Source organism: Penicillium coprophilum, assembly GCF_028826855.1.
Source record: "Penicillium coprophilum strain IBT 35676 chromosome Unknown utg000001l_segment0_segment0, whole genome shotgun sequence".
Lineage (NCBI taxonomy): Eukaryota > Fungi > Ascomycota > Eurotiomycetes > Eurotiales > Aspergillaceae > Penicillium > Penicillium coprophilum.
Genome location: NW_026622720.1, coordinates 2,318,538 through 2,345,696, shown reverse-complemented (window position 1 = coordinate 2,345,696; position 27,159 = coordinate 2,318,538). Strand labels below are relative to the sequence as shown.

General features: G+C 48.7%; 12 protein-coding genes across 12 annotated transcripts; 6 read left to right on the top strand and 6 right to left on the bottom strand.

Annotated features, from left to right (window-relative positions):
* Positions 1–23: 23 nt before the first annotated feature.
* Positions 24–1,488, top strand: N7500_000884 (U1 small nuclear ribonucleoprotein 70 kDa; the record flags this gene model as incomplete). Its single annotated transcript, XM_056672030.1, has 5 exons — positions 24–285; positions 350–477; positions 535–670; positions 729–998; positions 1,067–1,488. 5 exons carry the CDS (start codon positions 24–26, stop codon positions 1,486–1,488), a joined length of 1,218 nt encoding a protein of 405 aa, XP_056537603.1.
* An 849-nt stretch (positions 1,489–2,337) lies between these two features.
* On the bottom strand, positions 2,338–3,218 carry N7500_000883 (ribosome assembly factor MRT4; the record flags this gene model as incomplete). Its single annotated transcript, XM_056672029.1, has 2 exons — positions 2,338–2,884; positions 3,025–3,218. The coding sequence occupies 2 exons, from the start codon at positions 3,216–3,218 to the stop codon at positions 2,338–2,340; spliced, it is 741 nt and encodes a 246-aa protein (XP_056537602.1).
* A 250-nt stretch (positions 3,219–3,468) lies between these two features.
* On the top strand, positions 3,469–5,008 carry N7500_000882 (mitochondrial distribution and morphology protein 10; the record flags this gene model as incomplete). The annotated part of the gene is made up of 2 exons (XM_056672028.1): positions 3,469–3,565; positions 3,639–5,008. The coding sequence occupies 2 exons, from the start codon at positions 3,469–3,471 to the stop codon at positions 5,006–5,008; spliced, it is 1,467 nt and encodes a 488-aa protein (XP_056537601.1).
* Positions 5,009–5,263: 255 nt separating this feature from the next.
* N7500_000881 (triose-phosphate isomerase TPI1) lies at positions 5,264–6,431 on the bottom strand (the record flags this gene model as incomplete). Its single annotated transcript, XM_056672027.1, has 7 exons — positions 5,264–5,292; positions 5,363–5,577; positions 5,643–5,755; positions 5,868–5,942; positions 6,020–6,166; positions 6,223–6,298; positions 6,394–6,431. 7 exons carry the CDS (start codon positions 6,429–6,431, stop codon positions 5,264–5,266), a joined length of 693 nt encoding a protein of 230 aa, XP_056537600.1.
* A 750-nt stretch (positions 6,432–7,181) lies between these two features.
* On the bottom strand, positions 7,182–8,438 carry N7500_000880 (uncharacterized protein; the record flags this gene model as incomplete). Its single annotated transcript, XM_056672026.1, has 1 exon — positions 7,182–8,438. The coding sequence occupies one exon, from the start codon at positions 8,436–8,438 to the stop codon at positions 7,182–7,184; it is 1,257 nt and encodes a 418-aa protein (XP_056537599.1).
* Positions 8,439–8,867: 429 nt separating this feature from the next.
* On the top strand, positions 8,868–10,741 carry N7500_000879 (Protein kinase domain-containing protein; the record flags this gene model as incomplete). Its single annotated transcript, XM_056672025.1, has 2 exons — positions 8,868–9,321; positions 9,378–10,741. The coding sequence occupies 2 exons, from the start codon at positions 8,868–8,870 to the stop codon at positions 10,739–10,741; spliced, it is 1,818 nt and encodes a 605-aa protein (XP_056537598.1).
* Positions 10,742–11,932: 1,191 nt separating this feature from the next.
* Positions 11,933–12,590, bottom strand: N7500_000878 (uncharacterized protein; the record flags this gene model as incomplete). The annotated part of the gene is made up of 2 exons (XM_056672024.1): positions 11,933–12,137; positions 12,307–12,590. 2 exons carry the CDS (start codon positions 12,588–12,590, stop codon positions 11,933–11,935), a joined length of 489 nt encoding a protein of 162 aa, XP_056537597.1.
* Positions 12,591–13,445: 855 nt separating this feature from the next.
* On the bottom strand, positions 13,446–14,361 carry N7500_000877 (ESCRT-III subunit protein DID4; the record flags this gene model as incomplete). The annotated part of the gene is made up of 4 exons (XM_056672023.1): positions 13,446–13,892; positions 13,960–14,020; positions 14,084–14,298; positions 14,356–14,361. 4 exons carry the CDS (start codon positions 14,359–14,361, stop codon positions 13,446–13,448), a joined length of 729 nt encoding a protein of 242 aa, XP_056537596.1.
* A 271-nt stretch (positions 14,362–14,632) lies between these two features.
* N7500_000876 (mitofusin) lies at positions 14,633–17,602 on the top strand (the record flags this gene model as incomplete). Its single annotated transcript, XM_056672022.1, has 4 exons — positions 14,633–14,942; positions 15,016–15,064; positions 15,126–17,182; positions 17,238–17,602. The coding sequence occupies 4 exons, from the start codon at positions 14,633–14,635 to the stop codon at positions 17,600–17,602; spliced, it is 2,781 nt and encodes a 926-aa protein (XP_056537595.1).
* A 603-nt stretch (positions 17,603–18,205) lies between these two features.
* Positions 18,206–20,965, bottom strand: N7500_000875 (uncharacterized protein; the record flags this gene model as incomplete). The annotated part of the gene is made up of 6 exons (XM_056672021.1): positions 18,206–19,413; positions 19,462–19,738; positions 19,791–20,416; positions 20,472–20,748; positions 20,820–20,881; positions 20,944–20,965. 6 exons carry the CDS (start codon positions 20,963–20,965, stop codon positions 18,206–18,208), a joined length of 2,472 nt encoding a protein of 823 aa, XP_056537594.1.
* A 632-nt stretch (positions 20,966–21,597) lies between these two features.
* On the top strand, positions 21,598–23,982 carry N7500_000874 (DEAD/DEAH box helicase; the record flags this gene model as incomplete). Its single annotated transcript, XM_056672020.1, has 3 exons — positions 21,598–22,656; positions 22,716–23,134; positions 23,184–23,982. 3 exons carry the CDS (start codon positions 21,598–21,600, stop codon positions 23,980–23,982), a joined length of 2,277 nt encoding a protein of 758 aa, XP_056537593.1.
* A 399-nt stretch (positions 23,983–24,381) lies between these two features.
* Positions 24,382–26,578, top strand: N7500_000873 (mRNA decapping enhancer EDC3; the record flags this gene model as incomplete). The annotated part of the gene is made up of 3 exons (XM_056672019.1): positions 24,382–24,496; positions 24,555–26,273; positions 26,331–26,578. 3 exons carry the CDS (start codon positions 24,382–24,384, stop codon positions 26,576–26,578), a joined length of 2,082 nt encoding a protein of 693 aa, XP_056537592.1.
* Between the last annotated feature and the right edge of the window lie 581 nt (positions 26,579–27,159).

The window sequence follows — 27,159 nt, the reverse complement described above, 5'->3', positions numbered from 1 at the left end:
CTGCATTGGGTTCATAACTCACTATGACAGATAAGCTCCCCCCGCCACTTTTGGCGCTATTTCAGCCTCGTCCACCCCTTCGATACCTGCCCCCAAGCGATCGCGCACCAGATGACTGCCAAAAGAGCGCTATCTCTGGAGTTGCCCAGTTCCTTGCCGACGCTAAAGCTTTTGCCGATGAGGTTCCTTACAATGCAACTGAAAGCTGGGTGCAGCGCAAATTGCGTCAGAAGACTGAAAAGAAAGAGCGGCTAGAGAAGCAGATAGCAGATGGACTGCAAAACTGTACGCCTTGTCTTTTTCTTACTTTGTTTCTATTTAATGATGCTAACATGGCTATGTATTCTAGTCAATCCAGAGAAAGATCCTCAAGCTCGAGGTGACCCATTCAAAACTCTCTTTGTTGCACGCCTCAGTTACGAAGTCAAAGAAGCCGATCTGGAACGAGAGTTTGGCCGATTTGGCCCCATCGAAAGAGTATGTATCATTTTCTATATTTTTGTTGAAACTGCAAACGCTGACATTGTACTATAGATTACCTTGGTCAAGGACACAGTATCAGAGAAGAAAAAGAAAGCTCACCAAGGCTATGCATTCATCGTGTATGAGCGCGAGAAAGATATGAAAGGTATCACCACCATTGCCAATTTATCTGGCACTAATCCAAGTCGTGTGTTCTGTCTTGCGGTAAGAAACGTTGCTGACCCCAGTTATTTCCCCAATACCAGCGGCCTACAAAGAAACAGATGGCATCCGAATCAAAGATCGACGAGTCCTGGTAGATGTCGAGCGTGGCCGCACTACCAAAGGGTGGAAGCCCCGTCGCTTTGGTGGCGGTCTCGGAGGGCGCGGATACACCAAGGCCATGCCGTCTCGCCCCGGTGGCCCTGGTTTCAACGCACCATCTGGACCGGGTGGGTATGGAGGCGGATTCCGCGGAGGCTTCGGTGGCAGAGGTGGAGGTGGTGGCTTCCGTGGTGGAGGCTTCCGCGGCGGTGGTGATCGCTTTGGTGGTCCTCGCGGTGGTATTGGATACCAGGGTAACCGTGGGGGCTTCGGTGGACAGGCTCCCCCAACGCCCCCTCCGGCCCTGGCGGTGGACGCAGCGGAGGTTTCAGAGGTGGCTACGGCGGTGATCGTGGTGGTGACCGCGGTAGTGGTGCCGGCAGATTTGACCGTGGTGTAACCGGCAGCAATTCAGAGCCTGTGCGCCCCCGAGACAGCTTTGCTGACCGTGACCGCCGCGATTATGACCGCGATGACCGTTACAGGGATCGTGATCGTGACCGCATGGGAGACCGAGGCATGGGAGATCGAAACGGAGGAGACCGATACCGGGACCGGGATCGTGAGCGTGGTGGAGACAGGTATGGCGGCGGTGGCAGCCGCGATGGTGGCCGTGATGGCGGCCGGGAGGATTATGGACGCAAGCGAAACCGTGAGGATGAACCTGGACACGATGATCCTCGTTCCAGGAGAAGGTATTAAACCTTCACTTATTACCCGGATCTTACCTTTTTCCGATCAAAGTCTGGGTTTGCTGGTGGGTATAACTGATCTACCCAGTTTTCATGGCTCTTTTTCAAGGGTAAGAGGGTAAATCATGAATTTGGCCCAGGTCCAATACCGTCCATTGTAACGATCACAACCGTCCATGTTTTCCACCTCATGCCGCGATACCAGCATCAAAACTCGATGCCAAAGTGGTTATTCTCTATATCCCCTGCTTGGTCCACTTCAACTCCCTGGCAGTCGGAGATTCTCATGAATTGTGCTTGTATTCCCCGTTCTCTCTATATCTGTCTCCCTCGGTGTTCTCTTTCTTCACTTGTGTTCCAATGCTCTTTCTTTTTTTTTTCCTTTCATCCCCTCGGCCCTAATGAGATTTCGTTTACTCTGCAGGGGTAAGTATTTGTATTTTAGTTGGTCCTCTTCCGTGCGAAATGGAATCTGGTGAACCACCAGGTAAGACCAGGTAAGGACCATGTGAAATGACTGAAGGCAGGTATCTTGCTAGATAGATGAAATTCTAGGCAATACAGCTAGCGGTTCTGCACTACAGTTGATCAATGTCCAAGAACGAGGTAAATTTGTAGACTTTTTTTCAACCTGGTATTCCGAATCTTGTCATAGGCTCATAACCCAGCAGGAGGGAAAGCCCTCCATGTAAGGATGAGAGAAAGAGAGATAAAACACACAAGTCTTCAATATATTTGCAAAGAAAGCGCCCTCACCAAACTCCATAAGATGCCCAGCAGAGTTCTTTTTCTCGGCCACACGGAAGCCGAATGGGAAAGAGAAGAAGTAATAAAAAACGGAAAAACATGAAGATCCCATCTATGCATCAACATCCATTCCACCCTCAGTCTCGAGAAGCTTGACCTCCTCAGTACTCCGCGTCCAGTACGCCTTGAGATCGACCTTGAACTCGGACGAGGTGACACCGAACATCTTCATCAATGTAGTCTGTCGTGAGTCCAAAGTCTCTCCCTCTTTGCATACGGGGTAGCCTTCTTGGCCCTCAACCAGCTCAAGCATGACCTTGCCCTTCACCAGACGGGTGGGGACACCGAGCTTGCGGAGCGCGGGCTCAATAGTGTGGCTGACAGGCTCGTCCTGATCAGCAGGAATCTCGCCGGCCCGAGCGGTGACCAGGCCGTTGGGGATGGTGAAAGAGCGGGTGGCCACGGTTCCAGCGCGGGCAAAATCCTGGGGGCGGAAGTTCTCGAAGTATTCGATCACTGATTCCGGAGTGCGGGAGGTGAAAAGCAGGCCAACAGCGCCGGTGAGGAGAGGAGTGAGTTTGCGCAGATTGGGAGCGGCTTCGCTTTCGACATCAGAGCCAAGGGCCTTGCCCATGACCTTGGTCTTACCGAAGAAAACTCTGTGGTGATATTGTTAGATGACTGATCTTGTTTGAAGGATTTGCATATCAATATTGGATAACAGATCCACCGCTGATATTCAAGCGCTTTTCCCAATGCAATGTCTCAAGCAAATTCGAATTGGAGTGATAATGCTTACCGGCTGTCGGCAAATTCAGTGCGCACATCCTTCAAATAGGTGTTCCGCATGTTATCGACCGCAAAGACAAAAAGGTGATCATATTCCTCGATACATTCCCGAATGTTGGCGAAGAGACGGCGGGTCTGCTCCTTGTGATCTTTCTTGGCAGTCTTCGACTCGTGGACGACGCGCGCACGCTTTGAACGAGGCATGGTGAATTATGATTTAGAATTGGTGGTTCAATGAATTCAGACAGAAGGTTAGATGTTTCCCCCACAGACATTTTTTCTTCGCTGATAACCGGATTAACCTCCCGCCGGGCTTATCCAACGCTAACCTGAATGGGGCAATCAGCTGTAATCTCTCAGGGTGATTCATTTCGATTGCGCTTGCTCTAAACGCTCTTTTCTTTGATTCGACGGCGTCAGTCATACCGTGGCCTGCAGGGGCTGAGTCCGGACAATGCTGGACTTTATGGACTACATCCAGCTATCCTTCGCCGAGGCGACCCACTGGAATCGCGACAACTCGTACTCGTCACTCAACACCACCGCTCAATGTATGCGATTGATTTATCCTCAAAAGTCTTCGTTTAGTATAGGGAGATGATTGGGCTAACTTATTTGGCACAGCGATTCTCGATTTCTCGACCCCGGAACGATTGCGCGTTCACCTTTCGTCGCTGGCAACTCCCCATTTTGCAACCAGTTATACACTCGGGACTGTTGGATTACTCGATGGATCTGTGTCATACCTATTTAGCACAGTGCCATTTAACAACCTACCAAGTGGAAGCGCATCAATCCCGCTTCGAAAGATATCCCCGGGATACCGCCAAGTGCAGGCCCCCGCGGCCCCGATCCAGATATGGGGATCGGACTCGCTATTAGACGGCGTGGGCATTCCCGGGCTCACCGGTGGAAATCGTCCAGGACAATCAGAATCTAACAATGGAGAAAATAACAAAGAGAACGAGGCGAAGCGAAAAGCTACTCTCCTCCATGCTTCTCTCCATCTCCCACCTCCCACCACTTTATATGCGCTCTTTCTACGCAGAATTTCTACCAATATGCAGCTGTCACTAGCAGTCTGTTCAACTCAGGGTCCGCCGCAATCCAAGTCCGCGCCACAGGCTTCAATGCTCACGCAGTTATCCCACGACACGGGCAAGTACAGCAACGAGTATCTCTTCAGCACAGACAACGCCCTATTCGGTTGGCGTGGACTCTGGAACTTCGGCCCAGATCCTCGATACACTCGCAAGGATGTCCCGCCACCATTGTCCCTCCTTTCCGCAGGCGCAGAGGCATACTATTCCCCCATTTCATCACTGATCGGCATGTCCACCGGCCTGCGATTCACCACACTACCTGCAGCCACAGAAGTGCCGCCATCATCAACATCTTCCAGCATCCCAACGCCCATATCAACCTTCCCCTATACACTAACACTAACATTGGCTCCGATTGTGGGCTCTTTATCAACAACCTACTCCCTCCGCGCCTCACCCAACCTCGCCTTCAGCTCTCGCTTCGGCTTTAACGTCTACAGTTGGGAAAGTGAGATGGTCGCTGGCTGCGAGCTGTGGCGTCAAAACAAGAAATCCAGCTCGTCCAGCGACGACGATCTCGAATGGGCACGTCGCAAAATGCGCATGTATGACTTCGGCGCTTCCCTGCCTGGCTCGCCTGTTTCTCCCCTCCTAGACGACCCGGCTCGTCCCGAGGGACTTGTGGGTTCCAATGTTGTTCGCAGTGAGGCTGAGACGAGTGACTCTGTCATTAAGTTGCGCATCGATCAGTCTTGGAATGTGCGGCTTCTCTGGGAAGGCCGGGTGAAGGAGCTTCTGGTGAGCGCGGGCGTCGGGCTGGGTCCGGGCTCGTTCTCATCATCGCCTTCTGCCTCTTCGGCATCGGCCAGCGGCTCTGCCCAGAGTGGGGGCGGGAGTCCTGGAATGTCGTATTGGCGTGGGGTTGGGGTCTCGGTATTGTATTCTTCATAAGTTACGTGCTCTCCAAGACCACACTTATTGTCTAAGCCTATATCATTGGACAGTCTGATTGGCTAGGAAATAACTGCTCCGCTGGGTAGCAACGATTATGTGTTATCGAAATATACTTCAGAATTGTACATAGATTCATGATAAATATACTTGAAATTCCAAGCTTTTGTCTCATATCTCTCACGCCTACAAGTCAGAGCTATTTACTCTGATGATAGGGGCACTATGGGGGTATTGGTTTCATTTGGAAACCCCTTAGATGCGGGCGTTGATGATGTCGACGACTGCAGGCGTTGGTCAGTACCAATCTTGGATGAATGGTTTCAATAGATGGGGCATGTGCTGAGAACTTACAGGCAGGCTTCAAGCTGGCACCGCCAACCAAGAAACCGTCAACGTCGGGCTGAGTAGCGAGCTCGCGGCAGTTCTTCTCGCTGACGGAGCCACCGTAGATGATACGAACGCTCTCCTGGGCGTGGGCAGAGATGGACTCGCCAAGCCACTTGCGGATGGCGGCGTGGACCTCCTGAGCCTGCTCAGTGGTAGCGACCTTTCCGGTACCAATAGCCCTATAGATAGATGTCAGATATGTCCAGAGCTATGCTGGTATAGAAACAAGGGGGTAAGTTCATACCAGACGGGCTCGTAGGCAATGACGACCTTGTCCCACTGCTCTGGGCTCAGCTCCTTGGCAGCAGCGTTAAGCTGGCGGGTGACGACCTCAATAGTCTTGTTGGCCTCACGCTCCTACATAAGAGATCGGGTGTGAGCGGGATGCATTCAAAAAACATATAGCCGGTCTTGACCCGACGACCCACTATCGGGACGAAAATGGGGAATCCGGGTAGGAATGACGTACCTCAAGAGTCTCTCCGATGCAGAAAATGACAGCGACACCTCCCTCAATGGCGGCCTTGGTCTTGCGGGCAATGAACTATTCGGCGATAGTTAGTTTATGTTTCATCTAGCTGTAGTGTTTGTAGATGATAGGGAAACTGCGGGTATGCATACCTCATCAGACTCCTTCAGGATCACACGGCGCTCGCTGTGGCCGATGACAGCCCAGTTAATCTTGTTATCGCGGAGTTGCTCAACGCTGATCTCGCCGGTGAAAGCACCGTTGGGCTTGTCGAAGACGTTCTGGGCAGCAACACCGATCTTGGGGTCGGCGAGCTCGCGGGTCAGAGCGAGGTAGATGGCGGGGGAGAGATGACGACCTCGGTGCTGTCGTCGAGCTTGGCGGAGTTGAGGTTCTTCACGATGTCGGTGATGCTCTGAGCAACACCGTTCCTTCAAAGGGTCAATTGCGCGATCTTTCATGGAACGAGTAGGCGAAGAATAGAGGGGCTTGAGACCGCGGGGTAGCGAAGCTCGAGATCACATACATCTTGAAGTTACCACCGACGAAGAATTGGCGAGGCATATTGAATGATTATGTAGAGAATTGGAGAGGAAAATAAGACAGTTTGAGGAATGGTGATAGCTATGGAAGAGGAAGAAGAGGGAAAGTAAAGTGTAAATGGAGGGGCACGCTGATTTGCTGCCTGAATTATTAGGTGTCAATTATGACATCGGTCACCCTCGGGGCTCACCGGGGAGTTTTCTCGTAGACATCATATGTTGGGATTTCCTCGGGTTTCATTATTCAATCTCTTTCTTGTCTTGAAACTTCAACTGCAAGACTTAATACGTCGGCATTTGACTAGGCTCACTAAACTAATTTTCCAAATCTTAAGATCTAGGAACTAATTCTTGCATGGCACCAGGACTATTAGTCTACCAGAAATAGATATACAACATATTTTATACCCGCGGCTATATTCTTGTCTCATGAATTGGATGTATACCATATACAGATATAGAACAAAATCAAGACCAACATAAGTGCAAGATAGAGAGAAGGCAAAAGGGAAAGAAACCCATTGATTAATGTGAGCTAAGAAGAAAATCAATCAATAATAAGGATTGGCAAAGGAGAATGGCGTTTTTAGCCCTGCAGTTCTATTTCCTTTGGTAATTAAGATGTCTTATACCTAGCACTGATCAAATTCTGTTTGTATCAATCTCCCTATTCCAAACTAACTGCGCAATTGAAAGCGATTCTTCTGACGGTCAAAAGGTCCAAACTCAGTAGCAATATCCGAAAATTACCCAAAGCGAAAGGATATATCAGTCACGCATCTTCTCTCTCCTCCTTGATCGCGCAGCGACAGGTACAGCGACACACTGTTGGCTGATCCTTCACTGGTTGACGACGCTCAAGTTGACGCGCTTCAGAAATCGTCTTCTTCAGCCATTTCTCTCGATGTCCGAGACTTGCTTCACGGTGGTCAAGCATTCGGCTTCGAATCTCATTGTCAGTCATCAGCTGCATTCGATATCTTTTACCGGGCACTGAGCCTGATCGAGCATTCTCAGTCCGTCTTGGGCTAAAACCCTTGGCTGGAGGTACCTCAAATTGGTCGCGGAAATGGGAATTCCTGTCATGTCTTCGATCAAGGCTACGGCTTTGGAACTTTCGGGGTAAATGAGGCCCATAGATTGGCTCGCGACGATGAGGACTGGGATTCTGCTGTCGGAAAGGGGCCCGGTTTAGTTGTGGCTCTTGACACTCAGTCTCTGTCTCAGTCTCCATGCTTTCTAGGTCGTCTGTTGCGGTTGTTTCATCGGATGCGTCAGAAAGCATAGATGCATCATCTGAGTCGCTGTCACTTTCCGATGAATAATCTTGGCCATCCGGATAGGCAGGGCCCTGAGTGGGATTGATATTTGCAAAAGGAACCATCGCTGGAGTCAGCTTGGAAGGCAGCAGTTGAAGTACAGGCTGCAAAATATTCCCATTTCGATCCGGCGGCAGAGGTTGTTGTCTGTGATGAGACCACATAGGCGAATTCCTTGTATCCACCCAATAAGGCTTTCGAATAACTTCTGCGCTATTCATAAAGGCCCTGGAATATGTATGGGTCTTTGTGGGCGTTTGCATGATTATAACATCCATGGTGACCGTTTCATGATCACTGCGACAAGCATGTCGGGCCTTGGATAGCTTTTTATGCTCTTTGACATAGACGAAGCTCCACTCAACAAGTGGCTTATTGTGCTTTTGTTCGTCAATCAGTTGATTTATATGAGCACGCTGGGTATCAGAAGATAGGCTCTGGTATTGCTGCGCTGTCGACTTCTTGTTTGCCCTCTTCTGGACCAGTTTGGAGTACTCGTCTTGATTCAGATGCATGGGCGTTCGTTTCACGCATTTCCAGGTTGCACTTTCTTCGGGCATAGCCTTGGAAAAGCTGAAACCCTCATAGATCGGAATTGGTTCGAATTCAGGATCTTTCTGGGCATATTGCGAATGGCCGACCGGCGACATTGGATTTGTGTTTGGGGTGTGTTTCGAGATTGGTAAGGAATCGACATTGAGGGCAGACATTGGAAGAATTTCTTTGTTTCTTTGATAATGAAGTCACTTCTAGATAATCTGATTCTTTGGCTTCAAAGTTGATATTTATACATATCCAGGAGTTCTCATTTACCCGGGTGGTTTAACATGAGGCTGAAAACGCCCCATGATATGGGGGCCGAGCCCAACCAGTCCAGGAACGCCTGCTCAGCTGCATACCACCCGGGTACCCATCCACGACTTCGGGACTATGACTCGTATTCGAGACGTCATCTGATAAGACAAAGCAGTTTTAGCCTCACTGCTAGGCAACCTTCCATTGTGTATTTTTCTTTTCCTTTTATAGAACCTTTGTCTATTTGGAGAACAATACATTGCGTCATTCTTTGACGGTGGCGTATAAATGAGCCTCTTAAAGCTGTCCACAGTGTCCATAATTTTCTCAGATAATTCGATACCATGACTGAAAACATGAGCATTAATCCACAGGATCCTTACGCTTTTCAGTACCTCCTAGAAAGAGACTTGGGGGCAATCAGAGGAAATCATAGCTTGCGGTGTCCCTTGCTACATGTCTATCCACTTTCTTACGAGAATAGCTTTCCTCGCAGTGCCGAAGGTCTTTTAGACCCCTCGAGTCCACTGTCCGAAAAATATCCCCAATTAAGTCAAGTTTTTCGAGAAAGATTAGGAGTAGCGTTTAGCAAACGGAATAACGAGGAATTTTCGAGGTGTAATTGCCCGGATGATTCAGGTCACAGGTGCGACAGCTCAATGTTCCAAGACTGGAACCACACTTCTTATGAAGAGTTCGTCCGGTTGAGTGCGGCGGGGAAGACCACTGCCAAGGTGGTATGCCTGTGTCCGGACCTTCAAGAGCGAGTGCAGATATATGGATTCATAGGCCAAGGAAGTGAGACCATTCTCTCCCCTCGAAGTAACCCTGTATACATTGCTAACTGATCACAGCATATGGGGCCACGTTTATTGCACGCGAGAAAGGCGCTGCTGGTGTTTCCCTGAAAGATCTTGAACAATACGCAATCAAATCCCAAGTTCAGAAAACAAGGTGGACGGAGACGAAGACCGGATACTCACCTCATATGGTACCATTTCGTGAACCCACCGGAATCAAACGATATATACCAGAAGAAGCTCTCCTCTTGATCTATCTCGACGATAGCAACAGGTTCCCACGGCTCAACTCTGTCTACACTCACGGTATGCTAACAGCTATTCTGATGACACCCTGTGTTGATCCTAGCTATGAAGCTGTTTCGGTTATTGATGAGGGTCATTTTGACAGGATCAAGTCAAAGGGGCCCATACCACGTATCCGAAAGAGATATCCCCCGTTTCCAGCTTTTGATGGCAGCCATCTCATGTCCACCACCAAAGAACCTCAACTGGGGGAAATAGAAGGTTGTAAAGTTGCTTCCCAGCTTCTCCAAGCCCTGGTAGAGCTGGCCGACATGAAGGTCTGTCATGGTGATATAGCGGTGACAAATTATCTCATGGATCCAAATCTGAATGTCCAGCTGATCGATTTTGGAATTATTAACTTTTCACTTAGGAAATCGGGCTTCGAATCAAATTTGGATCACTTTATCCCTTACCAGGAGTACCAGATGATGCCTGAGCGAGCCGTGGAACTAGAGAAGTACGACACCTGGAGGGACCCATGCCGTGACGATGTCGGTATTGAATCAGTCCACTTACCTATAGATGAACGGGAAATCTGCTTGTGGAAATATTCAACTCTAGTTTACGGGTTTCTACATGGTTTCTGGCCCTGGGATGAGCCTGAACCAGCCCCGAGAGGCTTAGCATGGTCTGCTGGGTATAATGGTTTATATAATGACCCATTCTATCCAGCAGTCAAAGGCAGACGCAAAAGAATGATTAATGAGGATGTAGCAATAAGTGAATCTCTCTCACAGGACTGCAGGGATGTGTTACAAGTCACATTGTCTCGAGACAAATCCGACCGTCCGTCGTTGGAAGAGTTATCATCATTTCCTTGGTTCTCCCGTTGGTCTGCTGAAGAACTTGAGTCTGGTCGCCCTTTGAAAAGACCCTTTATCAAGGAGTTCCATGATAAAAACCGTGAGGATGGCCGAAGAGGTTTCCCTTGGCCGAGTATATCAGTGGACGAAGGTATGTCAATCCCCATCCTTAATAGCCCGGGATACAATTCTTCTGATTCATCTGTTTATTCTTCGGATTCTTCGGATTATTCTACATATTCTGATGAATCCGATGATTTTCAGTATGAGGAAGTGCCCTCTTCTCAATACGAGGAAGACTCGCCCCTTCAAGAGGTATCACATTGAGGCTTATAGTCTGAGATCCCGAGAATAATGTTTTATATAAGTCATAAGGATGCGAGTTAAATTCAATTTCATCACCGTAATTTTGATATGGGTAGGATTTGGTTTTGCGTACTCCATAAAGCTAAAGTCCACGGGTAGAACTACTATATAACTTCCAAGGTTAGCTTATGGGTTGATAAAATTCCGCCTCCCTGCTTGAAGGAATACTATACTACTCATTGATAGATACTACTTCGCACTTGAACAGGCAAAAACATGTAACCTGTGGGATTCAACCCTACGCCACTTTCGTGGCCAGAAAATGGCCATTGAATTCAATGAAAGAGGGTCTCTTGAGTCTGTGCTCAAGTCAGTAGAGATCTGAGCCAAGAAATACTACTCATCTGGCGCCTTGGACTAACTCGGCCGAGGTTCCAACGGGTTGAATCACTTAGCGGGTCGAGCAGATCATGGGATTTCTCTGTGTAGTCTATATCGACCAGCTACGGCATGAACCAGAACGCTCACTTAGCTTAACAATCCACTAAACATCGCGTTTAGTAGAAAGATAGTTTTATTTTTAGTGAGCATATGGTTACGCGAGTTAAAGACGCTGATGAGAATCTGGCACTAAAGTTTCGACATGTTCACTAAGTCTAATTCATAAGACGATACACTATGTAAGGCTACCCATTGGTAAGAACATCATGGCTGAATGTATTTGTTTGCTACCGAATTGACTTGGAACTCAAGAAAGCCCTAATGGTCACGGTCGAGCCTCAAAAGGACTGCATGGATGCATCAGGCAAAATATGCTGCATTTGTAATTTGGCTGAAGCTCAAAAGATTTGATCTTCTTGCAAACTTGGCCGAGAGGTCTAAGGCGCCAGATTTAAGAGAGATAATCTCAAAATCCCTGGTCACGAGAGTGGCGTGGGTTCGAACCCCACAGTTTGCATTTCTTTTTTTGTACCTGAACATTTCAATCAAACTAGGGAGTATTCTATTTAATATATTCTTTTGTAATAAACCCGACGCTGTTAAGAATTCCAATCAATCTAGTACGGATTGCAATGGGTTCGAAGCCTCATTCATGCAGTTCGACACCTCCATCACCTATTCATGCACATGCAATACATCCAACCACGTCAGCTCAGTGGATCTTTACACTTGATCACTCATGCTAGCATGCAATCCTGAGTGAGCATAGACTCAACCGCCCTCGAGATCAGAGAGGAACCGGGGATTCGAATCGCGACCACCATGAGAAGTGGTAGAGCAGCCATCCTTCTGCTGATGAGCGGTCACCCCTATATTCCACATCCCCGCTTGCAGGCCGTGAGGCTGAGGGTAGCCTCGCATGTGCTCATGATGAAGAAAATGACGGTCTAGATGCTTATTCGACTTGAACATGGTTCTATAGACGTTGTTTACCAGTTCCACACCCTGGTGGGCTGCAAGTGCGCGTACGTACGTCGTATTGGTGCGAAACTCACCTTCAAGGGCAAAGATATGGTGTCCGCCGAAGTCAACACCTGGGCTCCCATCATGTGTTGCAAGCACTGTGAGTCGAGATATGAGCTTACACCGAGATGTTAAGGAGACCACCGGGCTGCTGACAGATGATCATACTCCAATCGGACGTATCGCCGTGAAGTCGGATCCGGACACAGAAGTGGTACACATTCTTGTAGTTCAGACTGTCATGAGCACCATTGAGGCAGCCAATGGCCAATTCAATCCGAGCTACGAGAGCTTTAGTGGCAAGTACGTGTTTCGAAGGGGGCCCCTCTTTTAGGATACGGGGTGCACATGAATATGCAGATGATGGTGATAGAGCAACCTGAAAAATCACCTGAACAGGTCTCATAGCTCATTATGAGAACGAACACGAATACGAATATGAGCCAACCAATGATCACTGCCTCTGCCACCCTGGATACCAGATATCCGAATTTGCCCAGCTTTGGTTTATCTCTAGGTTCTATTTTATCTCTATATCATATCGTTTAAAGCTAGAGTGTATGACATATCAATTATTTCAATGGAAATATGTAGCAAGTGATTGCTTTATAGCCTACGATCAAGTTCAAGGGTTTGGGTTATGAGGCTACGTCGGATCATATTACAGAGTATATCATCCGTAGATGGACGTACGTCGATGATGATACTACTACAGTCTGGTCTTAGAATTGACACCACATTATTGTTAAATCAGTATCCTAGTCCTCTGAGAAGGACTAAGAAGGCAATGTTGCAGCTACATGGTCTTTCTTTTTACTCGGCCGTTGGCTGGTCAGGATCAAAGTATTAATGTGAACGACTACTAAGACTACTGAGCTTTTGTCATTCTCCATAGGATGTGACCAGTTTGATGGTGCCTCCTATGTCGGCGATGCAGACATCAACTACTGACCCCAACTGACTACATACTTCTTCTCAGCCTATCACCATACAGTTTGTTGGTCAGTCCTTACAATCTATAACCACTTCAAGCGAGATTACAACATGATGTTGGGTGGAGTTAGCCGGGCCCATAATTCACTATCTCGAATTCTTCAATGTTTTTGACACAGAAGTATATAGAGAAGCCGGGTCTAAGATTGCAAGAATGATTTGTAGGGTATGCTAATAGTAACAGTAAAGCAGGTAAAGTCAATCAGGGCTCAACATAGCAGGTCGCATTAACACTGTCATCAATGGCGTGTAACAGAATTAGTCGTAATCATCGCCGAAGGCTATCCAATCTTGCTTGGAGGTCATCGTCACTTGTATTGCCTCCCCCTCCAATGGCCTGTGCAACTCGGGTTTCATTCGCTGGTGCTTTCTGTATGTGTTCAGGTGTATCACCAAGCTGTAGATGGAATGTGTTAGTCCGCAGGGTCCGCCTTTCGATGTCTGGGGGACAAACCGCTTGGTTCAGATCGACACCAATCTCGTCCAAAACCTCCTTCAAAATATCTTCTCCTTCTTCTTCTTCGCCTTCCATGCCTGTGGCCTCGTCGATCGCATCATCCATCATTTCTTGCCGTTGGTCCATAACGTCATTTTCTCGTTCGAATTCCATCGCAATCCGTTGCAGCGCTGGGAGATTCATCTGTCTGTTCATACTACCCAGAAGCATTGTGGCTCCTTTCATCGACTGCATCATCTGCTCATTGCTTCGGACAGTCTTGGAAGCAGCAATAGTCAGCGCATTGCATAACTAAAAGGGGTTGCGGATCACAGCTTGCGCGTACCTGGATGCGTAGAGAAATGGCCTGTAATTGCGTGCGCATTTGATAGAACTTTTGAATATATCTGTTTCCCGCCATAAACTCAGTCAATGCTGCAAAGTTCAGTAAATAACCAAGAGAAACTGACCTCCGTGTTCGAACCAGGTCCTTGGCCTGGATCTTGCAGGCTCCTACTTGCCCATTCTTGGCACTCTTCTTGATGTCTTGTACCAGCTTCTTCTCTTGGTTTTCTAGTTTCACTCGCTCTCGGTCAAGCTCCCGCTGGGTACGGTCCAAGGCACGCTGGTGTTTACGCAGGCGCTCTGCGGGGGTCATGCGCTTTCCAAAAGCCCATTCGACGATCTGATAGCCCTTGTGTAAGTAAAGCAACCATGTTCAACAATCTAGTATGTGACTTACATTCATGATTGCAAGGAGTAATGGGCAGTCAGTTTTGAGGTGAAAAGTGAATCCAAGTACAACGTAGGAGCCTGAGTAGAAACGGTGACATCAATCGCGGTATGGTAAGATTACGGGCGCATTACTTCGATACCGGGTCACATGGACGCTAATCCCCATTTGGCCCGACGTCATCTTTGAAACCTTCCAAGAAACTGATCATCTCATAATCAAACAACCAAAAACCACAGCTTGTCTTGGACGGATGTCGCCCCCACTTTGAATTCTTTCATCCGCCATGAGTCAGGAATATCACCCCGGTGAAGGCTCGTCTTCTGGAGCCGGCCCGTCCAGGTTTTCGGGCGAGGAAGAATTTCCCGAGAAGAATCATTTTTTCCGTCCCCCGCCGACTTATATGACCGTGGGCAGCGGTTCGACTTCGGACAGCGCGACGGCCTTGATGACTTCGCTCAATCAAGATTCTGGCTATGGAGGCAGTATCGCCGATACAGAGGAGGATCCAAGTTCTGCTTGGCGCGCAGGGTTGATGGAGGATAGGCCGACTCCGGTGCACACTCCAACGCGCCCTGGAGAATGGAATCCCGCAGGTAGGTGACTTGATGTCACGCAGTGGTGCTTGATATAGGGGTGAACATCAAACTAATCGTTCTTGGGATACAGCTGAGCATGAGAAGCAAATTGTTGCCAGTCATGTCTCTCAACTTCTCTAGTATGCCTCGTCTCCCCACAAACAATCCATTATCGAAGTGCAAGGCTTACATTATTTTCAGCAACTCAAATCGAACCAAGCTTGCTCGCGCGATCTCCCGGACTATTGACACACTGAAGGAGCTCCAGGACATGAATCGCCAATGGCCCGCCCACTATCCCTCCGTGCAGAGCACACCCTCTTCTACCATGGACCGACGACCATCACTGCATCAGACTCAATCCGAACTTGGTGGCAATGATGGCAGACCCAGTACCCCGCCCCGACCAGATCTGAGGCGCGCAGCTACTTTGGCGGCTAGTGACGAATTGGCAGAATCCAGTGCCGCGGCCCAACGTCGCGTCCCGTCAGAGCCTCCTAGATTGATGACACCGCAAATTGCGCAAGAATTTTCTATTCTTAAATTGGATCTAAAACTTGGCGCTCTTTCACAGGCAGAGCTAGTGCATTCGTTGGAGAAGGCATCGATTGCCGCCCTGTTGGATGGAAAGATCAGCCAAAGCATGAAGCATCTCCTCTCGCTGCGGGACAGAATTGAGGATACCTCAAGTAAGGTCCTGATTACAGGTGACTTGAATGCAGGCAAATCGACATTCTGCAATGCTCTCCTACGCCGAAAGGTGTTGCCAGAGGATCAGCAGCCTTGCACCAGCATCTTCTGTGAGGTCCTCGATGCACGCGAAAATGGCAGCATCGAAGAAGTCCACGCCGTTCACAAAGACACGCCATACAACCGCAACGACGAAAGCACCTTTGATGTCTATTCTCTCGCGGAACTCGAAGATATCGTCATCGACAATACTAAATACATGCAGTGCAAGGTCTACGTGAAGGATGTACGGTCTATCGATGAATCACTGCTCAATAATGGTGTGGTTGACATCGCTCTGATCGATGCGCCTGGTTTGAACTCGGACTCGTTAAAAACCACAGCCGTCTTTGCTCGGCAGGAGGAGATCGACGTCGTTGTGTTTGTGGTTTCGGCCGCAAATCACTTTACATTATCTGCAAAGGAGTTCATCTTGAACGCTGCTCATGAGAAGGCATATATATTCATGGTAGTCAACGGATTTGATCAAATTCGCGACAAGCAGCGCTGCGAACGTATGATCCTGGACCAGATCGGCAAACTCAGCCCTCGCACATACAAGGAGGCTTCTGAACTGGTTCATTTTGTTTCAAGCAATGCTATACCTGTTGCACCTGCTATCTCTCAATCTGGCTCCGGTAGTGGTGACGGTGGTGGCTCGGATCCCCATGATGATGACGATGATAAGGACTCCAAGGATAAGGGCAAGGGCAAAGAACGGGAGAAACTTCAAGACTTCGAGAACCTCGAAGGAGCCTTGCGACGGTTCGTCCTTGAAAAGCGCTCCCGGTCTAAGCTTGCGCCTGCCAAAACATATCTTCTCAATCTTTTGGCTGACCTTGGCTCCCTTGCCACAGTCAACCGTGATGTTGCACAATCGGAGCTTAAGCGAGTGACCGATGAATTGGCGGAGCTAGAACCGGCGTTCGAGAACGGCAAGAAAAAGAAAGGAGAGATTGCAGAGGGTGTCAACAAGGCTATCGACGACTCATGCGACGACGTCTATGATTACACTCGTTCGACAATAAATAACACAATCACGCGTGTTTCTGATGCAGACCTCGGTGTCGAATATCACGGTCTCTTTTCGGCATTCCAGTATGCCGAGGAACTCAAGCTAGCAATGTTGGATCAGATTGCTTCCTCTGTCAACGACTGCGAGGACTACGCCCGGGAAAAGACAGTACAGGGAGTCGGTTTCATCCAAAATATCGGGCTTCTACATATTGGTGAAGACAAATTCACTCCACTCAGCTTCCGCGCGGATGCGATGTTCCGCCGTGGCCGGCGCCACACATTTGCCCGACAAGTCGACACTGAGGTCGAGCTGTGGGATTTCTTTGATGTCGCCGGTCTTTGGGAGCGCCAAGAGAAGGTAGCAGGAACAGGTGTTGCAATGACTGCGGTCACTGTACTTGGCGGTAGGGCATTGGGTGGATTCAGTTGGGTGGATAGTGCATTGAGTGCTGTTAAAGTCATTGGCCCGAACAACATGCGCCGACTGTTGTTGCCTGGCATTCTGGCTGCTGGTGAGTTTGACCCGTTCGTTCTCACAAAGAAGAAAGTATACTAACTTCATACAAGCTGTCCTGACTACAGCTTATGTGCTCAGTTCTATCCCGACCACCCTTCCCCCACGCCTGTCGCGGAAGATCGCCGCCACTCTTGCTGAAATGGACTACGTCCACTCAAATGCCAATCGAATCTCGACTGAGGTTCGCCGCATGCTGCGCATGCCTGCCGGAAATCTCCAAACCTGTCTATCTCAGGATATCGAGGATCTCGGGAGACGCAAGCAAGAGGTTACCAAAATCAAGCAGGAGAGCGATGTCGCCACCAAGTATTTCTCTAACCTGCTACGAGACAGCAGCGAGAACCGCCGTTCTATCGAAAATCTCGATCTTGATGCTCCTTTGCCTGGCGGAATGGCTGCAGCAATGCAAACATAAGCCTAGGTCCACCTTTGTACAACCACTCATGATTCCTACGATGTTTTCTTTTTCTGTCTTTTTCATTTACCTCCAAACTTGTACAGATTACATCCTTCTCTCGCCCTTCTCTATATCTTACTTAACTCTTCCCATGATGTTCCTCCACCTCGGCTTTACAGTCATTTCTGCCTAGGGCTTTCTTGCTCCGCTGGCTTCTGTATTCCATGGCGTGTTAGTGTCGACCAGAGGAGTCTAATCCTTTATCCAAGATTCCCCTTGAATTCAGATTGCATCTAGTTCAAAATTTCTCCTGTTAGTGACCTCAAGATCGAAGGGTTTCTCTTCGTTGTTCTTTTTGTTTATAAAATATCTGGTATCAGAATGCACCTTCAACTGGGCTTTTCAAGATAACTTATTATCTATCACCTATCGTACCTATGCCTAAGGACATACAGCTTGGTATCAAACCAAATCGAATTATCATTGACAACATCTAGATATCGCTCTTTCCAAACAATAGATGGACAAAAGAGGGCGCCATTCGCAATGCAATGCCATGCCTTCACCGATGAAGGGGAAAAAAACCAAAAACCAAGACCTCCATCCCATGTGCAACAATAATCATTCATCGTCTATTTTAGCAGGTTGTTTCCTCGTCCTCCGCCCAGACCCCCACCCAATATCCTCCAGCTCCCGGACTTCACCAACAAGCAGCCCCGAGGGATTGGCCTTCATCGTCTTTCCACTCAGCTTCCCGGCATCCCTTAGGAGCTCAGCCCTCATGGCAGCCGCGTCGGAATCTTCATAATCCAACTGAGTCATCTGCGGGGCCTGGTTTTCCTCATCTTCGTCATTATGCGCTGGGAGTTTATCATTCAGGAAATCGAATTTACCGCCGCTGAGCATGGATGACAGACTCTGTTCAGCGCGACTGTTACTGCGGGATATGGAGTTGTCTCTAGTCGGATGGGCGCTTTCCAAAGCGCTGCCGAGGCCGTCGTCGTTGAGTGTGTCGATCGAGCTGGCGCGGGAGACAGGGCGCGGGCCTTCAAGCATTCGGGTGGAAGAGTGGGATGGAGCACGGCCGAGGAGGGGCTTGCGCTTTCGTCGGGGTGGATTCCCGTCATCATTGGTTGTAGTATTCTCGGATTGCTGTCGTGACTTGGCAGCGCGAGCTTGCTGTAGGAGTCCGCTTAGAGCTGTATCTAGTGCGGATGGAGCAATTGATGGTATCGGGTCGGTGCTTGGGGTTAGCTGTTTGCTATTCGGTTCCTCTGGGGCCTGTTTGTCGAGTATTCTGGCCGGGCTTGGAGATCGTGACTCCGGAACGGAGGGTTTTGGTGCATCGGCCTCGAATCCATCGCCAACGATGGGAATTGTTCGAATTATATTGCTGTTCCCTGAGGTTCGCTTCTCGATCCTACTACGATTTGTGGACTCGGTAGAGATGTTGTACGGGGAATCCGCACGCTGTTCATCACCAGAATTTTTCTCGGACTGCTTTCGCTTAGCAGACAAAGAGCCGAGTTTCTCTGTGCTGCTAGCATTTTGGGATAATTGTCGTCGGACAATATATGGCTCAAATGACTTCTTCTGACCAGTTTGAATAGATATCCAGAGCCAGTCAGCAGACACTGCTGGAACTCCCCACTCGGCAGTATGCCGCAGTTTTTCCACGCTGGCTGTTTGGGGGTCATTGCAAATCAGAACGGATGCTTTCTGCGTCAGGAAATCTCCATAAGTGGCACCCATCAACTCTACCAGTTTGCGTAGGTGTAAAAGGTCGATACGACCAAAGCCAGTGGAACAAATCCGCAATTCCGGAAATCCTGAGTTCATTAGAGAAAGCTTGAATCTTACATTTGATGGGATCTCACCGGGTATAGGGAACCTGGGAAATGGAGTGCTCGCCACATGGGACTCGGGCGGAACAAAAGCTCGAGCATCAATGCACCTTTCCAGCCACATCTCCGTCACAACCTCGCATTCAAAGGCCATTTCATCCGTTGACGGAATCTCTGACCTGGGAGTCTGATAGGGCACCATGATGAACAGTCCATGTCCTGTTTTGGGGATAGTAGGGCTAGAGAACTCATTCAGTGATTCCACCAACTTAGCTCCATTATAAGTAAGATGTTCACGCAGAACTTTGGTCTAGAATATGCATTAGTCTCAAGTAAGTGCAGGCAAGAGCATGATCACAAACCTGCTTGGAAGAAAATCCATTGATGAAGAAATAAGTCGCGTGTAGAAATCCATTATCTTTCGGTGGAGCAGTCGGCAGCGGAAGACGAGATTGAATGCTTTCAGAAAATGTAGTCTCGCTAGCGAATGACTGATATGCTTGTATGACAGGCTTTGAGGCTTCAGGTGGTTCTTGTCCTTGTAGGTTCTTTTGGGCTCCAGTCGTCTCTTTATTTTCGAACCCCGTTCCGACGATATCTCCCCAGATGTTTTCGTTTTGATCTACCAGCTTGGTACTTGCGATCCTGCGTAATTTTCGAGGTCGTGGGTTCAAAGAGTTCTCTTTGTTAGTGCTGTCCCTTCGAGAAGGCTCCCTCTCTGATGGTGAGGATCGATTCCATGCGCCAACTCCTTGATCTGCTGGTGGTACTAGCGGGTGATATTTCTCCTCGTCCAGGATCATCCCACGCTCAATGCTATCCGTAAACCATTTTACCGAAACAACCGTGATCTCCCATTTTGTCGCGAACTTGTATTTCTCACCGTCCGGGGTGCGCGCAATAAGATGTGTCACAGATTTGGTCAAATCTTTCCGGTATTCGGCCCCGTTCTCCTCTGTTGTCTTCTGCATGTAGGCTCGGAAAGGAACTGCGGCGCATTTGTTAGCTCTCTCATGCTCAGTTGTGGAAACTAGCTAACTCACGGTCCGAGAACCCAGTGATGCAGATTTTGACGCCATGCAATGCTGCCAGTCTGAACTGTTTCTCAAGTGCCTGTATGTCTATGTCCTCTCCCTGCGTCCATGAGTGTCGTACGGCCTCGATCCATTCCGGTCTCATTGCCACCACGTCATTCCGTTCCCTTGCAACGAATTTGTACTTGTCGCTGTTCGTGTCACCCACAAGCAAATGGGTTACGTCCGAAGTAAGGTGGATACTGTGCATCGCGCCCATTTGCTCCGCCATTTGAGTCAATGGAGTCTGCGCGATAGGAACGTAAGTCAGATTTTGCTTGAGGCTTCACAAATCACTGGGTTCTATTTGACACATACTCTCTTCTCAACTTGTACATTAGTGAAGCAAATGACTACACCCGTCAGAGGGTAGTCTTTGTCTATAATATCGCCGGTTAGCAATTCAAGCTCGAATTCGAAAAAAAGAGGATGTTCCACGTACTTGAGACAGCCATCCCCGCCATTCCTCATGGTTGCAGAGTGCAAGCCGCTTCAATATTGAGTAATTGGCAAGGTACTCTCGTGACTGGTGGTTGGTAATATCTCGATTGCGCATTCTCGTCGCCCGTGTTTTGCGGTAAATGACGATCACGTGATATGGTGTCTCCTCGCATATCCTTGACTATACTTGGATGTAGGTACAAATTGCACTTGACTACAGTCCATAATCTAGCTTCTTGTATCTCATTGCATGTAGAGCGTTGTAGCTTATATTTCGAAGTTGTCTTGAGCCAATGTGTTGAGGGTATTGATTATCATGATTCTGAACTATATATTTAAAACGACGTCTTGTAATATGGTCGTTAGTTGCCAGAAAAATCCCAAAATTTTTGGATTTTCTTAAAGAAGGAATACTCTAGCTAGTGTCAAGAGATTCCCACAGAGCCTCAAAATATACGAAAAGTACAAACCCAGTGAGACAATCTATATTCAGTATTGTTTGCACCAAGACATCGGTGGAGTTGTTGTCCTTATCAGTGGCCTGTCACGTGTAGATAATCGCGTCTGTAACGCGTTATGGAAAATCGATCTGCGTCCCTATCGGAGTTGTCTGGCGCGACCTCGTTGTCTTGGTTTGCATTTTGCATTTTTTTTTATGCATGTTGCCAGATTGAGGGCGCGGGGCATACACATAATTCGATTGGTCTCTTTAACTTGCCCAAAGAGCCTACCGAATTCTTTTGCGTATTCATCCTCCTCTCGACCCGCCGCAGCCTCCGAGAAAATGTTCAAGAAAGCACTCCAAGACCACCCAGGCAGTGGCCCAAAACCTCTCCACCAGACGGACCTATTGCGTACCAACGCAACGGCACCCTCGAAGCCACAATCCCAACCACAATCCGGTGGTGTCAAACGAAAAATCGAGATCGCCGGGTCTTCCTTAGGGTCCCTCCATAATGCGGTTTATTTCGACGAAAATGACTTCGATGATGATCTGGACCTTGATGAGCCACAGCCATTGATCGCGCCGAGCGTCAATGGCTCCATCATCCCGAAGACGGTCACATATCCAAGTCTTGACACATCAAGAACCGGTCAGTCTGTTTACGGCAACGAAAACCTAGCAGACGTCAATTACCCCGATCTTCCATCCATATCCCAAGAAGCAGCAGTCCCTCCCAGCAGTATCCAGTTACCGTGGTCATCATCGCCCCCCGCTCATTTCCAACCGCCCGTGAAGAAACCTCGTACTCTCCCGTGGACTAAAGAAGAAGAGGAACCCCGGGAAGACAAGAAAAAGAGCCTTGTGACGCCCAAACGTCCAAAGCCCGCAGAGCCCTGGAATAAGTCCGAGAGTACCATCAAAGCGGAGCAGAAAGAATTGCGACAAGAATACAAGAAGACTCAAAAAAGCGACGGGAAACCGAAACAACAGAATTCGAAGATTGCCCGTGTTTTTCTGAGTGACGAGCAAAAGGCTGTTCTAGATGCTGTCGTTGACCGTGGAAAGAGCATGTTCTTCACTGGCTCTGCAGGCACGGGAAAATCGGTACTCATGAGGGAGATTATTGCGAAGCTCCGCAACAAATATCGCAAAGAACCCGATCGAGTTGCAGTCACAGCATCAACAGGTCTTGCGGCCTGCAACATCGGGGGTGTGACTCTTCATAGTTTTGCCGGGATTGGTCTAGGAAAAGAGCCAGTGCCCGAACTAGTGAAAAAGGCAGGGGTTTCTCTACTCATTCAAAAACAGGTGATGCTAACAACCTCCAGATTAAGAAAAACCAGAAAGCTCGGAATCGCTGGCTGCGTACCAAGGTCCTTGTTGTCGATGAAGTCTCCATGGTAGACGGGGATCTATTTGATAAACTCGAAGAGATTGCCCGGCGAATCCGCAATAATGGTCGTCCTTTTGGAGGCATCCAGCTTGTTGTAACAGGCGACTTTTTCCAACTACCCCCTGTCCCAGACGGAAGCAACAGGGAGGCGAAATTTGCATTTGCAGCTGCTTCCTGGACAACTTGTATTCAACACACGATTCTTTTAACCAACATTTTCCGTCAGCGAGATCCAGAGTTTGCTAATATGCTGAATGAAATGCGACTGGGGAAAATCACCCCTAGCACGATTGAGGCTTTTAGACGGCTCTCTCGGCCCCTTGATGTTAATGACCAGATTGAAGCAACGGAACTGTATGTCTTATATGATAAGTATATTGGTGCCAAAGCTGACTTTTGATAGGTTCCCAACGCGCGCTGAAGTGGATGGTGCCAACTCGGCACGGATGGGGAGACTTTCTGGCGAGGTCATGAGGTTCAACGCAGTGGATTCTGGGACAATCCAGGACCCGCAGCATCGCGACAGACTGTTGTCAAACTGCATGGCCCCTCCTATGATTCAGTTGAAGAAGGGTGCTCAAGTGATGCTTATTAAGAATATGGAGGATTCTCTCGTCAATGGCTCTATTGGAAAAGTAGTGGCCTTCATGAGCGAAGATTACTTTGATTCCTACAAGGAAAATGACAAGAATTTTACTGATGATGCGACTGCAAGCGATGATGAACGGGCTCACCGAGCTCGGAAAAAGCTCAAACCAATGGGGTACAAGGAGGGTCCGGCGTCAATGGCTCGGAAATGGCCGCTGGTATCTTTTCTTCAGCCTGATGGGTCAGAACGTCATCTATTGTGTCAACCGGAGACGTGGAAGATTGAGCTTCCCAACGGAGAAGTGCAAGCCCAGCGCCAACAAGTTCCATTGATATTGGCGTGGGCTCTTTCCATCCACAAGGCTCAGGGCCAGACTCTTCAACGCGTCAAAGTCGATCTGGGTCGAGTGTTCGAAAAGGGTCAGGCTTATGTGGCCCTGAGTCGCGCAGTGTCACAGGAGGGACTTCAGGTTACTCGATTCGAGCCTCGTAAAGTGATGGTGCATCCGAAAGTGGTGGACTTCTACTCCAACCTTGTCTCTATCACAGAGCTCAACAAGCCCAAGACGTCACATGTCTTGAACCCGGATGACTTTGATGACGAAGACTTTTGATCCATATATAAGATTGCGAGGTTACCTTTCCTTTTCCCATATCAGAAATAACATCGATATCCAATTACTTATAAATTTTTGATCATAGAAATTATACAGATTGCTCAAAATGGGCATCCATGGATGTTTACTTACACATGTAACTCCTCAAGTCACCAAGCTTCTATGGTTGACATCTCACCTGGGCAGCCCCAGAGGCTTCCAAGGTTGCCCAGGTGGTTTTATATTGCTTATCTCCTATCGATAAGATAAATCACGTGCTTCACGATTAGCTGCCGGTGTCTCACAGCTCTTTCGTCCTGACTCCGTAGGGTCACCTCAAGTTTGACGCGCTTTGCAAACAGATAAAATTGCACACCCGATGGTTGTTTAGCTGGATTACGAAAGCTCACAATCATCATGGCTTCTGAATTCATTGGCTATAATGTGCTGGTGACATTGCGAGAGCCGCAGGGTGGAAGGCTGGTGGGCCAGGTCGCCAACGTCTTTGGGCAGCGCTTGCTGCTCCAGGATGGTGAGCTATGAATGATTCCAATACGTACCCTAATAATTATTAACCTTTTGATGCCTAGTCACATTTCTCTGGAACGGTCAACGCCTACCTCAATATTCCATTGATGCCTCTGCTATCATCGACCTGTCTCTTGAAACCAATACACAGGCTCCTACGAACCGTCAGCAAATACCTCAGCATCAACCCAATCCCAATATTCAAATGTATCCAGCAATGAATATACCTCCAGTTCCCACTCAATCTACTCCAACTCAGCAACAATTTACGGACCCGGCTATTCTGAGTTTTTCGAAAGCCCCTCTCACATCTAAAGCGTTTGCTGAGAATGTTCCGACAGCTGTGCCCGCCAACCAAATCCCCGCAGCAGTATCAGCCTCTTTGAGTGAGCCATTCAGCAACCTGGAATTGAATGCAGACAGTGGTAAGATCGGAACCCAAGGGATGCCCCACAAGACAGTACTCCAAAGCCCGCAGGAACTGTCACCTTCCAAGCAGACACCAAAACGGACCCGACGTGGCAATCAAGAAAATTTACGGGAAGAGAGAGGATACGTTGCTAAGCATGGCGCCGCAGCAAGCACCAACCCGAAGAGCAAAGGCTGGCGCCAAACCGCATTTGTGGAGCCAGCCGCCCCTACATTCCAGGGCTCACCTGAAGCTATGAGCCGGTCTGGAACTAAACTTCGCAAAAAGAAGTCGCGCCGTTATGCCGAAGATCCAAGTGGCTGGGCAACTGAAGATGCTACCGATATCCAGGAACTGGGCGAATTCGACTTTGCAAGCAACCTGTCCAAATTTGACAAGCGAACTGTATTTGAGCAAATTCGAAACGATGACACTACCGCAGACGAAGAGCGCCTAGTGAGCTTCAACCGAAAAGTCAAGCCGGGCACCAACGGCGGAAAGAACTTACACTGGACTGAGAATGTACTCGATAGCCCACTGAACAGTGACACCGGGGATGATATTGAAGGAATTAGTGAAATCAAACTGAGCAGCGAGACCCTTTCCGGACGTGAGCGGTCAAGAGCGCCTGCACATGCTCAGCCTGCCCGCAAAGACAGCACGATACAGGCCCCGCCAATGGTGCCACAGCTCAGTGCGCTTGGCCGCAGCCAGCTTCACGTCAACATTTCTCGTACAACCAGCCCTCGACCAAGCCGATCGTCAGTATCGCCTATGGTAGCCCCCAATGTCTCTGGCGCTGGATCTCTTCGGCTCACAACCACCAATCGCAGCTGTCCCACAGTGAGCCCCTTGCAGACTCTGGAGATCGAGCAAATCTCGGTCGCCGAGTTTGGCTTGGCCGATGAGATCATTACAGAGAACGCAGGCCGGGGAATAGCGGAGGCCGCTGTGGCTCTTCTGTCCAACGACGCTGCTGCACCCACCATGCTTATCCTTACTGGCAACCATCGTACTGGGGCAAGGGCTATTGCAGCTGCTCGCCATCTGCGTAACCGTGGCCACCGGGTTACAGTCTGTTTGCTCGGGCTCGAACACGAAGCTGAATTGCTAGAGAACTGCCGCAAACAACTTGATATTTTCCGCAAGGTTGGGGGACGCGTGCTCAAATGGGAAGAACTATCCGCTCGCTTGGCCACCTCAGACCTGGGCCCCGATTTGATTATTGACGCCTTGTTTGGCATGCATCTGTCCTTTGATGACCTTCGAACTGACGACCAAGGTGTGGCTTTTGAGATGATTTCGTGGATGAACCGCAGCAATGTCGATGTGTTGTCTGTAGATGTCCCCTCCGGACTCAATGCTTCTACTGGTATGTCTTTGCGAAAACCAGTTCAAACCAGTGTGACTAACACAGCAAAACTTACAGGCGAGGTCACTCTAGTCGAAGGTGGCCGGCTTTGCGTCAATGCCACATCTGTGGTGTGCCTCGGAGCGCCCAAGACTGGTGTGCTGAATGCTCTTCTGTCTGGCGAAAGACTGTCCTGGAATTTGGCAGTTGCCGACATTGGTATCCCTCAGATCGTCTGGAGAAAGTACGGTACCCGTCGCCGCCACGGCATTGACTTTGGGAACAAATGGGTTGTGCCATTGAAGTACCAACCCATGGCTTCCTAAACACAACAACCCTTCCTAATTACATGAATTACCACGATCTACATTGTCATCAAAGGCGTTTCAATTTGCGTGATGATTTAGACGGAGCTAGAAGCTCCGTCCACGGCGTTTGTTTTAATGATGTATGGGTTCCAATGGGGAGGTAGCACTTGTACATGTATGATTATTCACTGGCCTTGCTCTGATCTCAAGATCTGGACAAGATAGCTCCAAAACTCAAAATGTCGAAGTAGGATAACAAAAATGCAATTTGAAGCTTACATCTCTCCCCTGTAGAAGCTGGTGATATACGGAGTACTTGTAGATTGATTCAATGCCTGAATCCTGTTCTTAGACCGCTCTCGACATCACAAGTGCACTTGTAAAGGGAGGCTGTTTCTACTAGTACGTCCATGACGATCAACCTAAATATGTTTATTTCTTACCATCAACTCCATCCTTGTGTTTTAGGTTGACTGTCGAAGTGTTCGCGATAAACCTAGGTATGGGATTTCTACTCCGTACTCCGTACGGGATATACTTCTGGCAATATCATTAGTCCGGTACTAATCTCAAAGCGGTAAGCGTGCCGTCATTTGATC